Raw genomic sequence first — 14041 nt, forward strand, 5'->3', positions numbered from 1 at the left:
GCATCATGTTTATTTTATGTCTTGCATTTTTATTTTCATTTTTTTTATTTTCTCCGCATCGTGGCGTACGGGAGAGTAAAAACGATAACATAAGGACAAAGGTAGTTCACCTTTTTTTCTAAGATTCAAGGCTAGATCTAGGCTTTATCAGTGTTGGTTTTCAAAAAATAACGGTGGATTTGAGGACTAGGAGAAAAAAGGAATTCAGAACATATAGTTTTTTTAAAAAAGGAGGAGACTCTGTTTCCGACGCGGCGGCGCCGCCACCCATGGCCGGCCAGCCACTGCGCCGGTAAACAACTTCCGGCGGTGTGTGCTAGAGAGAGAAGAGAGAAAAAGGGAAGAGAGAAAAGAGAAGAGAGAGAAAAGTTTTTTTAAAAATGGGAAAAAACCGGCCCCGAGCCATTATATAGAGGCCGGACCGGTTCGGTTTTTTTTTTCCTTGGACCAAACCGGTCCGGTTCTCCTTTTTTGGCCCGCTGGACTCACCTCTGGCCCATTTTTTTTTCTTTTCTCTTTTTCTTCTTTTCCGATTCCTACTCTCACCCCCTTTTTCCTTACTGCACCCTTTTCTTTTTCTTTTTTTACGCACCATATTTATTTTATGTCTTGCATTTTTATTTTTACGCATCATATTTAATTTTATGCCTTGCATTTTTATTTTCTTTATTTATTTTCCAGCATCATGTTTAATTGTTTGTCTTGCATTTTATTTTCCAGCCACATATTTATTTTTGTCTTGCACTTATATTTTCTTTATTTTATGTACCCTATTTATTTTTGCCTTGCATTTTATTTTTATGTCTCGCATTCTTTTTAGCATCATATTTATTTTCTGTATTGCATTTTTATTTTCGTTTTATTTTATTTTCAGCATCATACTTATTTTATGTTTGTTTTTTTTTATTATTTTATTTTGTTTATTTTTTATTCTATGCATCATATTTACTTTATGTCTTGCATTTTTTTTATTTTTTAGCATCATGTTTATTTTATGTCTTGCATTTTTATTTTCTTTTTTTTATTTATTTCCAGCATTATATTTATTTTTATGTCTTGCATTTCATTTTCTTTATTTATTTTATGCACCATATGTATTTATTGTTTTGTATTTCATGCATTTTATTATTTCTTCCAGCATATTTATTTTAATGCATTTGCAATTTTTATTTATTATTGCCAATTAGAATGTATCTAGGTCCAATGTAAAAAAAAAAAAAAAAAAAAAAAAATGAGAATCTGCACCGACACTCACATTTATTTTTATGTTTCCGCCGAGGACGATCATGTGATTTGAACCGTATCCGAGGAAAAGGACCCTCACTTGATCCAACGTCATTTTAAGGGATCCGGCGCGTTTAGACTTATCTCCGCATAATTAAAAAAAAAAAAAAAAAAAAAAAAAAAAAAAAACTTTCCATAATCAAAATTTCAAAAAAAGGGTCAATCTTTTCTTTCTTTCTTAATCAAATCTTTAATCAATCTTTAATCAATCAAAACATTTTTTTCTAATTTAAAATCAATCGAACTCACTTCTTTTATTTCTTCTATGCCTTTTCGGCCTCTTACCTTGCCTAAACTCTTCTTTTTTCGAACTTTAAAATCAATCAAAACCAATCACTTGACTTTCTACTCCGAACTACATGATTTTGATCCCATTCGGGTATGTAGGCAAAAGACTTTGTCTTCCCAAATCAAATAAAAATAAACAAAAACTTTTTTCTTCTCCTTTCTTTCGAACCCACCTCTTTAATCTTTCCACACTTGAGCATTTATTTCCAAACAAATAATTAATTTAGCATAAAGATAAAATAAGCAAGAGGTTCCTATAGAGTACTATAGACGTTTAGGGTGCTAGTACCTTCCCTTTGCGTAACCAACCCCGGACCTTTGATCTCTCAAAAATAGGGTTTTTCGAGCTTTCTCCCTTTTCTTCGGAAAAATAAAAGATCGGTGGTGATCTTAAAAATGCGAGTCAATGCTAATCAATAGCTTGATATCCAAAAATCACCGCGACAAGCGTGTTTGCTCGTGTGCTTGAGTGTGTTGAGGGTTCAAAGGAACATGGTATTTATAAGAGTGGAATGGAGCTGCGAGTCCTTGTTTGTATTATAGCCTTTGCAGATAATTAACTATCTGCCAAGAGATAAAGAGGTTGCAATATATTCAAATAATAAGAAGTTAGAGATAACTTGTCAGTTAGGAAGCCCAACTACTAAGGGCTAGGTGTTTGTGCTCCTATTCCAAGGTTGACATGAAGGGTGAACACATGGCTTGGAATGCCACGTGTATTTTGTGGACCCTGGACAGTTCAACTACCCCCATTCCACCAATTCCACCAATGCCACCATTGTCACCATTGTCGTTGCCTCCATCATTGTTGTTGCCACCACCACCACTATTTCATCCTACCACCATTGTCGTTGTCACCACCACCATTCCACCATTGTTATCACCACTACCATTGCTAGTGCCAACGCTGCTACCACCACCACACTACTGGCGCCATCACCACTATTTCACCGCTACTACCGCCACCATTTTGTCGCCTCCATGATCGTTGTTGTTGTCATTGTCATTATTCCACCTCACCACCCATAATTTTAAAAACCTAATTGGTGATTGACCCAGTCAAGGCATTAAGTCATTGGGTTAACGATCGAACTAGTGGGTCACTAATTAATTCTCATGACTCAGTCTTTGTTTAAAAAAATAAAATTTTATTTCCAACCTTAATTTCCCACATGCCCTGCGTGTTTCTTCCCTTGGGCATGACCCAACTTAGGTCAGTGAGTCATTGGTTTATCCACAAGCTCAGTTGGATCATACTGGGTTGCACAAGGTTCAATGCATGGTCAACCTGATAGGTAACTACACCTAGTTAGACCTCTGGGTCTCAGTCAAACCATTTTGACCGCCCTGATCGATCCGAGTTTAAAACACAATCGTCACCATTCCATTGCTAATACCATCACCATCGTCGCTATCATTATTTCACCTTCACTATTGTCCTCATCACTACTGACACCACTACTATCGCTACCACCGTCACTCTCACCCCACTACCTCTTTCATCACCATTATTTTATAATAGAGCAAGATAAGATAAAATAATTGACTCATTTTATTTAGGCTTAAATGCAATTTCAGTCCCTCTATTTTACTCAATCCATAATTTTGATCATTCTATTTTAAAATTTAGACATTTGGTCATCCTATTTTAAAAAATCTATAATTTTGGTCTCTCTATTTCAAAATACAAACATTTGGTCCCGATATTTTATAAAATTCATAATTTTGGTCCTCGTATTTTAGAAAATCTATAATTATGATTTAATATTTAATTTTGCTTGTTTTATTTCTTACTTTCTAATTAATTAAATCATTTATTGATGATACGTTAAATGAATATGTTAGGTTTTGGAGTTCAATTGGATCAAATGTAATTATAAGTTTGTAATAATTGAGAAAAAAATTAATATTTTGACCAATTGTAAATTTTCTAAGATAGAAGGACTAACTGTTTTTATTTTAAAATGAAAGGATTAAAATCGCATATATTTTAAAATAGAAGGATCAAATGTCTTAATTTTAAAATGAGAAGACTAAAATCACATATTTTTTAAAATAGGAAAACCAAATATATTGATGTTAAAATAAAAGAACTAAAATTAGAGATTCAACAAAATAAGGGGATCATTTAAGATTTTTATTTATCTTCAAATGTAACATCTTTTTAAAAATTAAACTAAAATTTAAAACTAAAACTGATTTTGATATTTAAAAATTTCAAAACTAAAAATAAAAAATCTCCAAAACTAAATTAAAAAAGTACTACCACGACGTTGCAGCAGCCAAATTTTCAAAACGTGGAATTTCACCAACGGGGTACGAATGGGCAATAAGTCACTGTAATTGGACAAATAGAGAACGACTTAAGAATCCGGATCCCCTGCGGTTGGAAAAATAAATGCGGGTGCAGTCAAATCTTAAAACATCCATTATTTTTAAGATTTCTTTATCAATATTTTACTTTAAAAATATACTTATCTTTTATCCATTTGTAGGAGTTATATGTCAAATGTTCAAACTTTTAAGGCAGGTATATAAACTACATGCTACCATGGAATTAAACATACCTAATCGAAGGGCATATATATATATATATATATATATATATATAGCTTGATGCTGAAATCTCATAGAAACAAAAATTTTGAGGGGTTCATTCCTTTAAAACTATGGATTGGACAAGTGGCAACTGAACTCTTCTGTGTTATCAAGCTCTGCACGATTTTGGACTAAAAGCTGAAAACAATAAAAGTTATGAGAACATAACCAAAATCAACAGACATATACCTCGCCATAGGTAGAAAATCTTATTCCCCTTTTGCGGTGCACACAAATCAATTAGCATGTTCTCTGCTGAGTAGTGACTCGTCCAAACCATAGTCCTAAAGAAATATCCCACCCCAAAGTTTAGATCTGTTGCAGACACAGCACAAATGAAGCACACTTGTCGCACGGTAGTGCTTTATGCAGGTTTGTTTGTACTGCACATTAGTAGTTTGTACTGCACCCAAAGAAACGTGTGTACTTCTGAAATAATGTAATCTGTACTAATGTACTGTTCCTTGAAACCTATTATCAAATTTATTAAACAGACATCCAAACATGTTGATAAATTGTGTAGGTGTTTGGATTTTGGATGACAAAATTTATTATAAGGTAATGTGATTTTTGTTTGGATAATAGATATTAGAAAATTGATTTTTTAAGATAATATTGTTTGGCATGGATACTTTAAATCAAAATTGATTTTGAGTATGTAATTACTTTGTACATGTTTTATGTATTTTTATTTATTATTATATTGATATGTTGCTTATTAATTTAAAATAAATAGATAGGTTTATAAGAATTTTTTTTTATAATAAAAATAATAATTAAAATATTAACTTGTGAAATAAAATGCATCTCCTAAATAAAAACTTGCAATCTAAATTTTTTTTTTCAAAAAATTGAGATAGTATGGAGCTTGCAAAGGGTTGTCTACTACCAAGCCCCCCCCCCCCCCCCCCTTTTGAGTTTTGATTCTTAAATTAGAAGCTCTTTGCAAGACTTCTCAAGTCCTTCGTAGTTGGTTGTTCGTACTCTTTCTGTTACATTTGTGAGTGTTTTTTTTACACCCTCTATCTTGACAAACATATAAATAAAAAAAACAAATTAAAATGTGGAATTTAATTAAATCAATTTTATTCAAATCACGTAAACAAATTCACTTGGATAAAATGGTCATATTCGTTTCACTATTACCAAATAAACTTATTAAAAACATATATAGCTCAAAACAAGGTCGTCCAAATTTACAAAAAAAACTCAAGTTAAGTAGTGTAATAAAATAAAGTAAAATAACATGTTCAGAACATCATGCAATTGAAATAAAAACTCATGTTCCAATGTCACATCCTATCAGAGTATTGTGTTTTAACATCCTCTAACACGAGGTTCTTTAAAGTCATCCACCTAACCATCTGCTCCCATGAATGCATAGTTCGAGATCATCACAGGATCCAAACACAAACAACACAAGGGAAGTGAGTTATCACATCTCTAAATAAAATACGAATAAACAAAGACATAAGCAAAATACATTATAGAAATATTTATCACATAGCTCAACTTAATACAATTCACGTTACTTCACCACTTTATCATTTAAATTTATTTTTCCATCACCAATCACATTACACATGAATTACACACTCCACTCAAGACGTAACAACGCTCACCAATTGCATAATAAACAATTCACAGGTGTTATGCGACAATTATACTAAGAATCAGTCTATATGCAATGTGGTACCATGTCGGTGAAAAACAACACCAGAGCGCTTAGGAGTACATAATAAGACACGCCACACAATCGGTATGTCAGGTCACTCTCACTAAGTAAAATCATAAGGTAACTAGTCAAGGTTACTTTATTTTGCGAGAATGCTCCAACCATATAGGATCAACATAGGTTTAAATAAGCACTCAAACTGAGTGTATTTATCCCCCAAGGTCTAGACTCCAAAGAATCTATTAGGGCCTTATCTTCCTGATTCAGGTCTAACTCTTAAAATAACTTTTGCACATAGACACTACTCATGAATTATACAATACCCATGACCTCACACTTGTTTTGAAACACGTTTAACATATTGCACTATAATTTAACACCTTGGGTTCCTAACTTAGAACCCTACACTTTCTTTCTAACACCTCGCACATAAATACTTTTTTTAAGGTAAACACCCACGAGATGGTGAAGCTCATCAATAACCCTCAGACTGTCATCGATAACCGCAACAAGGCCCCATGATGATCGAAGCCTAGGTTGAGTCCACTAGCGAGTTGCACTATCTCCCTGTCTATAAGGAAACTTACAAGGTTCTCTTTCCAACTCTTTCTTCTTCTTTTTAATTAGTTTCAAATAATACTACCTAGTGCTCTCAAATTCAAGTCCATCCATAGTGGTCTTGGTGCATTTTAGTTGCATGTTGGGTTATTTAAAAATCACATTAAAATACTACTATTTGACGTGATTTTAGTAGGTAAATGTTTACATATTTGGTTCTAAACTGTGAAATTGATGATTTTGGATTTATTTTGAGTTGAAGCACACTCTTCTCTGTCAAGAACTAGTGTTCACTTTGCAAATCCATCAAGGGGACTCTTTGGAAGAACCCATGTGTTGAACAACTAAAGAGAGGTCAACTAAACAATATTGTCCCAAAGCATGACTGATTAGCAAAGGACATCTTCCTTTATAAATCCAAATATTCTCTTTTAACCGAATGCAATAGGGAAGCTTGATTAGTGCATGACTGCAATGTATGACTTTGAAATTCTATATTAAATGCCTTAGTGCACTTTGATATATTAATTAATATGTTTGTGATAAGTTTTTATTTTTGATATGATTAACTCTGCTCTTAAGTTTTCAAATGACTAGGATTGGCATAAATTAAGAACATGGAGGAGGCAGTGTTGCTAAATTTTGTTTTTACTTCTATTTTTTACTTTTCCATTTTGATCTTCTTTGATTTGTACACTCAATATGAATGAATAGTCAATGTCAAGATAGATAACAGAAGTAAGTGCTCTTGAGATAAGCAATAAATTTGCAGGTGCCCTTAAATTTGACTTGAAATTTCTTTTTGTAATTTTGGTTTCCAAATCACATTCAACCTTTACATGACTATTTGTATGTATCCAAATGCAAATGTACTTTTTTTTTCTCTTCTTTTCAACTGTAGACTGACATTTAGTTCACATGAATTGCAAGTTGCAATGTTCGTTGTTTTAGCAATGGTATTGCGTCGGAAGCCTAATGCTTTTATATTTGTATTGCCCACATTGAGGGAGAGTACAAAGTAGCTTCCAGTCACTACTAAAAAAATTACTTTTTATGTTGTTGCTTTTACATCGGTTGTTCAAAAACCAACTTAGAAAGAACACGGTGACATTTTTGAAAATAAATGTAACATGTTTACGTTGGTTTTGCAAAAACCGTCTTAGAAAACTGTCATTCTAAGATGGTTTTTGATAACCGTCTTAGAAGACTATCATTCCAAAACGGTTTTGTTACAAAACCGTCTTAGAATATTTTGCATTATTTTTAATAATTGGTCCCTCCACTCTCTCTCGACTTTGTATTGCCGCTCTAGGCTTTGCCTCTGCTCTCGGCTGTAATGCACTATCCTTTCCTTTATGTTTTGGTTTGGTTCCACGTCATTGACCTCATTGTTGTTGCCGCCAAAGTTGCCCTCTCTCGGAACAAGGGCGCTGATTGGGCCTCTACTTCTGGCTTCGTTCGGGCTTGCTACATCCACGCCATCGCTGCCAAGGTTCTTGCCATTTCAATTTTATTTTATTTTCGCTCTTTTCTTTTTTCCGTTTTCCTTATTTCCATTATTCTCCCTACCTCACATATTAGAAAAAGCTTGAACTAGCGAAACTCAAAGTTATTGACTGTGGAAAACCGGTTGATGAAGCCGCCTGGGACATTGTAACCTCTCACATCCCTAAATTGCTGACTAAGCCTTAAGCCTCAATCCTCAAGCCATGGATCACGAGCACTCCAACTTTTGAATACATACTCAGGTACTGTCTGAGATATGATGGCACTTTGATATTTTCAATTGAAATGATTGTGTTGTAGTGTTAACCCAAAGCTTATGTTACCATTTTGCCCATAACATTGTCACAGTAAACTGGGAATGGGCTAGGACTCACTGGTTTCTCACATCTGGATGTTAGACATTGCTTCTATACTTCCAATCATGCATCACAATATCATTAATTTTGAAAGTCCTTGAGCCTTGCACATAGCATCTATTTACACCTACTTCTCTGACCATTATTGTATCTTATTCACTAATCATTTTTAAGGTTATATATATTAATGAGAAATAATCAATGCCTCATTACAAATTCATGGTAGCATATTTAGGCCAGATCAAATTTTGATTTTTGAAGAGTTTCCTATGTGTCACATCTTTATCGTATCAAGTATTTAGGCTTTATAGGTGTGGTCGTGTGGATGCCTTTTCACTTTACTGATTTGAAGAAACAACATTTAATCATTTAAATTGTGGTTTTCTGCTTTGAGGTTTACATATTTGTATTGCTAATTGATCATATAAATATTTGTATCTCCTTTTCCGTGCCTACTTATTATTGGTACTTATTTGATCGAAGTTAATACTTGAATTGAGTTAAGGCTATTTCCAATTTATATAGAGGTGCTAGTGCGATGTAAAGATATAATGTCTTCACATCTAATGTTCCAAATTGGTCATTGTATTGACACATTATAATATAATGAATAGAGATGGAATGTACTCTGGTGACATTTTAGCTTCCGTCATGCAGGAAATGCAGTTGTGTCTGGATGCTTGTGCAAAGCTTGTGCAAATTATGAGGTCATGTTTAAAAGAAGTTGTTTTGGATTCCCGGGAATAGAATGGCAATTCTAAATTAACATTGATCGTGTTATGTGCTGTTAATTTTTTTTTCTTATATTAAGATAATTTTGTGTTGAAGGTAGGTGTTTTGCATGCCCTGAAAATTTTGTGCTCATGATCTTGTCAAAGATAAAGTTGATTATTCTTATAGCAACTGCTATATACATGTCACATAGTTTGGCAAGTCAATTCAATATTATGAATTAGGAAATTGATAACTTAAACCACCAATTTGAGTAAGATGAATTGGGTGGGCCCTCGTTTTAATGATTTGACACATTTGTTCACAATTTTAATTACTTCATATATTGATCTTGAATATAAACTAGGGCAATGGCATTTGCTGTCTTTTGTAGACTAGTGGAACATTGTATGGTGCCTTAATTGGCCCCAAGGAACAATGGGTTCAACCCAAAGGGACCAGAGGTAGAAGGAGGAGGGCCAGGGGTTTGTTATTAAAAATCTCTTGTAGTGTTCTCAATTAATTAAGACTGATATATCCACACGAAAGGAAATTGAAAAGAAAAAAATGAGTTATTTTGCATGTAAAAGGATTACCAAAAGGCCAAAATCTCTTATAGTGTTCTCAATTAAATAATGTTTTGTTGATAGCAGTCCAGTCCACAACTCTTAACCCAAGAGGATTACCAAAAGGCCTATCGCTCTTAACAAGAGCTCAAAGATACTAACAAATCAACAATTTCAGAAGGAAACACAGATTCTGCAGATAAAACATATAGCTAGCATCAAGAAGTCTTGCTAGCCATGGCTGAGGAGTTTCAAGGTGCTATTTGTGGTGAAAGTTGGTGGAATATTATTAATCCAACAAGAAGTGTGTTTCCTCTTATGCCATCAACTTGTTCTGTGGCAGCAGCTGATGCAGGAAACTACAACACTTGGCAAAGGTATCTTGTTTTCGTGGATTTGAAGGGAACAAGGTCTTGTGCTGAGGAGACTAATATTAGCTTGGTTTCTTCTGATACTTCTCTTAGTTTTCTTGATGCCGGGAAGCCACACCAGAGTGGAACTGGTAGCATCTTCATCGATTTCACCTTACAAATGATGGGTTTTGGCATGTCATCTTCAACTTCACCGAATTGGAGTCAATCTTTATTGTAAGTTTTCATAAAAGGATAATTCTATATCTATATCAAAACAAATATATGGTGTTGTTATTTGTACGGTTCAAAGCTTCCTTCCACCAAGGAAGAAAAAGTTGATTTTTCTTTAGCTTTTTCTCATTATATTGTTTCTTTTGAAAAAGGAACTTCATAATCTTATCAAGTATATCCTTATCTTTTGTGAATTTCTTTCTTTGTAGAGGGAGCAGTTTTGATTTTGTGCTTCAAGAAGAAGCGGGCATAGGTGGTGGTGGTTCTTCCAATGATTCACAAATCCAAAAGGATTGGAGTCCAAAGAATTTCTCATCAGGTGGTGGCAGCCAGCAAGTTTCCACCGTTGATGCTTTCAAGCCAATGAACCAAGAATTTTCCTTGGATCAGCAGAGTCTAAATTCTGTTGTTACAAGCCAATGAACCAAGAACTTCTAGTTTTTGTTTTGCCATTGCACACCAAATTTAAAGGCTTAATTTGCTACATAAATTACATGCATAAGAGAATGGCTAATGCATTAAATAAGATAGTAGTTATTTTTTTACCAAACATAGTTAAGAATAAAATATTTTTAGACGTAATTATTTAATCTCATTTTTACTTAGTTAGTCAAATCCAAATATTGAATTTCAAGATAGCTAATGCACCAAAATTACACAATTAAAAATAGTGGAATGATTAAATTCATGAAATAAAACGTAGAGACCAAATTCAAGAAATAACAAAATAGAGAATCAAAAGTTGAATTAAGCTAAATTTTAATTATTGAAGATTGTTGATTTATTTATAAAATAATTAATTTGTTAATATTGAGAATTGATTGATTGATTTGTTATGTGCAGGAATTTGTCATAATTTGGGAAATGAATAGTGCATAAAAATCTTGAAGAACGGTAAGGAAGTCATTCCAAAAGAAGGATGTAAGTTTGATTCTGGCAGTCCATGATTATTGCTTTCTATTAAAGTTATGAAAAGAAGAAAAAAAAGAATAATTAAAAATCAACATGTCTTGGCTATTGTCATCAATTAAACTAAATATGGTGGTAAAGAAAAAGTAAAACTTGATCCATCTTGTATGGATCGGTAGTCTTGATCTTGAATGATGTTAAATCTAGTATAGGTAAAAGGTAAAATGTAGTAGTGTGAAAAATATTATGAAATTATGTTGGACTTATTGTTTTAACCATTTTGCTATTAATTTTAATATTTGTCACTAGTTTTTATATTTTTACAATAAACTTATATTAATTATTTATACTCTATACTAATTATCTATATTTATGCTATTGACAATTACTAATTATTTATATTTTTCTCTTACTGTTTATTATTCCATGACTAAATTATTTACATTTCCATCACTATCTATTTATTTTTTTTCAGTTAACTATCATTAACCATTTCCTATTCTTAATATTTTATTTTTTGGTTTCTAACTATTTCCAACTATTTATACTCTCACCACTAACTTTCATTATTAATTAATTACATTTTGTCCATGTCTCATTGTCACTAATTTAATTTTTAAAAACTATTTACTACTAACTACCTAATATTCATTTTGTCCATGTATTACATTTATAATGATATTTTATTATGAGTGCCCCTTGCTTGATATTTTTAGACATATTTCATGTTATATCAAATGTTAATGTTTTGTGCATGTTTTGTTGAATATATGCACCGGATCATATTCTTATAGCAGTTAGTTGTCCTTTGAAATGGATTTTGCTTGTTGATGTCTTTTGGGTATACAACATTTCATATGCATGCTGAGGTTCAATTGCTTTCGCCAGTACTCCCCGTTCGTCAAGTAAGATTCATCAGGTTCTGTAAGCAGCATGCAGAAGGTGTATGGGTTGAGTTGATGTTTCCATTGAGATAAGTCATGCTGCTGCTAATGCACAACCATTCATGATTTGTAGGAGGCTTCCTTCGGGCTGTATTGTGCAGGATATGCCAAATGGTTACTCAAAGGTAAGTGTTGATCTAAGTTCTTTTTAAGACTTCTTTATTTTCTTTTTAATTAATCTTTGTGTGACACTGTTTATTGCTTTTTGTAGTTTTTAGATTTTTTTTATTTTTTTAAATTGAGGGTATCTTCTTGATTTTGATTAGAAATGGGGTGCGTTTTGTTATAGCTAGTACTATAGTTTTGCTAGAAGTTGCACTTGACTTCTAAGTGAACTTTGTTTTGATTGTTGCAATAAATAGAATAAGGTTGAACTTTGCATGAGAAATCAATCTTTCTATTTGAGGAGATGCTTGCTTAGTTAAATTGTTTTATAATCTTCCAACTTTAGAGAAAGGGTCGCTTGTTGTCTGTATTTAATTTTTCCAGTGCTACTCCTAGAGAATAGTGAATCAAGGCCTATATAGTTTAGCAATAGTTTTAAACTTCATTTCTGTTTAGCATCTTTTAATTTAGAATTTAAAAGTGGATGAAAATTTTAAATATGGGATTCTTTAGTCCTCGTTGTATAAATAATACACTTGATGCTTCTGTTCTTATCTTTTTATATAAAATCTAGCATTTTTTTATTGCATACGAGACCATAATGACCTATATCCTGTCATTTGCTTCTATAATATAATGCTGACATGTGTTGTGCTAATTTGTGCCCTTTAATATTAATATAGGTTAGGTAGGGATGATGACATGGTGGCTGTATTATCTCCATCACACAAAGTGGGTCCACAACATATTATGAAGTGGTTGTTGGGTTTGGACATGTTGGTAGGTGAGGACTAGTGCCTTGATCAATTAGCTCTTTGCAGCTTCATTGGCCCTTTGGGTAATGGTATAAAACTTACCATAAATAATATGTTGTAATTGGATACTGGGGGATTGTGCTTTGTTAGCTCGCAAGGGGGACAACCTTCACATTGTGACTCTTGGTGATGACATGAAAGTGATGACAAGGAAAAATATGGATGACCCTAGTGAGCCTCCTGGATTGTGCTCAATGCTGCAACGTCTGTTTTGATGCCAATGTCATGGCAAAGGCTGTTCGACTTTCTACATGATGAACGACTGAGAAGCGAGTGGGACATATTGTCCAATGGTGGACCAATGCAGGAGATGGTACATATTGCCAAAGGTACTTGTTTTTCGAAGCTCTCTTAAGAAACTAACAAAAATAAGGGATTATTTCTTTAAAACAAGTTGAGCCAAACACATATTTAGTCATTATCTTATTCTTCTCTTAAAGACAAGTCAATCACTTCATGACAGACTTGTTTTTCTTTTATAATTATTGATTTATATATATTTTATCTTCACTTTTTTGTTGTTAGCCTATGTTTATAAAAAAGTTAAGTATATAAGTTGATTTTAGCTTATATGAAAAGTTTAGTTCAATTTAACTTATTATTTCTTCTCCAATAAGTATATATAGAGAATTTTATTCAAACAAGACCTTAATAGAAAGTGTTTTTCATATACATGTGTTGCAGTGTGTATTTCTTCATGACCTATTATTTTATGATTAATCAGGGTTAGGAGATGTTGCATTTATACATAATGCTGCATGTGCTTTGAACCACTATAGGTGAAATTTGTAATTTATTTCTAATCAGGTCCTTGCCGGTGTAAGATGTTCAATTTTTTAATAATAATATTTTTATTATTTTAATTTTTTTATAAAAAAAATACATTCTAAGATGGTTCTTAAAAAAAAACCGTCTTAGAATGGTACCCTTCTAATACCGTCTTAAAATCCTCAAACTTTTTAGATTTTTTTTTCTTTTTTAAAAAATACATTCTAAGACGATTTTTTAAAAAACCATCTTAGAAAATCTGCTTTGTAAGACGATTTTTCAGAGAATCATCTTAGAATCCTCACTAATTTTTAATTTTTTTAAAAACAAATTATTCTAAGACGGTTCTTTTAAAAACTGTCTTAGAAAGTATA

At 32.6% G+C, this 14041-nt stretch overlaps 1 protein-coding gene, 1 long non-coding RNA gene and 1 other non-coding gene across 5 annotated transcripts; 1 reads left to right on the plus strand and 2 right to left on the minus strand.

The window, feature by feature from the left end:
* Positions 1 to 1737: 1737 nt before the first annotated feature.
* On the minus strand, positions 1738 to 4486 carry LOC121173906 (uncharacterized). The gene is made up of 2 exons (XR_005889514.1): positions 4140 to 4486; positions 1738 to 3952 (listed from the first exon to the last, which is right to left on the minus strand). It is a non-coding gene; the product is annotated as an uncharacterized lncRNA (long non-coding RNA).
* MIR5770A (microRNA MIR5770a) lies at positions 4222 to 4468 on the minus strand. The gene has a single exon (NR_126621.1). It is a non-coding gene; the product is annotated as a microRNA MIR5770a (primary transcript).
* Positions 4487 to 7685: 3199 nt separating the features above from the next.
* On the plus strand, positions 7686 to 11371 carry LOC102669363 (transcription factor bHLH112-like). Of its 3 annotated transcripts, none has more exons than XM_041011681.1 (6): positions 7686 to 7895; positions 7985 to 8151; positions 8923 to 9919; positions 10007 to 10129; positions 10336 to 10445; positions 10970 to 11371. In XM_041011681.1, exons 3-6 carry the CDS (start codon positions 9780 to 9782, stop codon positions 10996 to 10998), a joined length of 402 nt encoding a protein of 133 aa, XP_040867615.1. In that variant the 5' UTR covers positions 7686 to 7895; positions 7985 to 8151; positions 8923 to 9779; the 3' UTR covers positions 10999 to 11371. The 3 variants fall into 3 exon arrangements, with proteins under 3 accessions (XP_040867615.1, XP_025982592.1, XP_014626261.1); XM_026126807.2 differs by having other exon boundaries at positions 8923 to 8972; positions 9630 to 9919; positions 10336 to 11371; XM_014770775.3 differs by having other exon boundaries at positions 10336 to 11371.
* Positions 11372 to 14041: the final 2670 nt, after the last annotated feature.

Source organism: Glycine max, chromosome 18, assembly GCF_000004515.6.
Source record: "Glycine max cultivar Williams 82 chromosome 18, Glycine_max_v4.0, whole genome shotgun sequence".
NCBI classification, from domain to species: domain Eukaryota; kingdom Viridiplantae; phylum Streptophyta; class Magnoliopsida; order Fabales; family Fabaceae; genus Glycine; species Glycine max.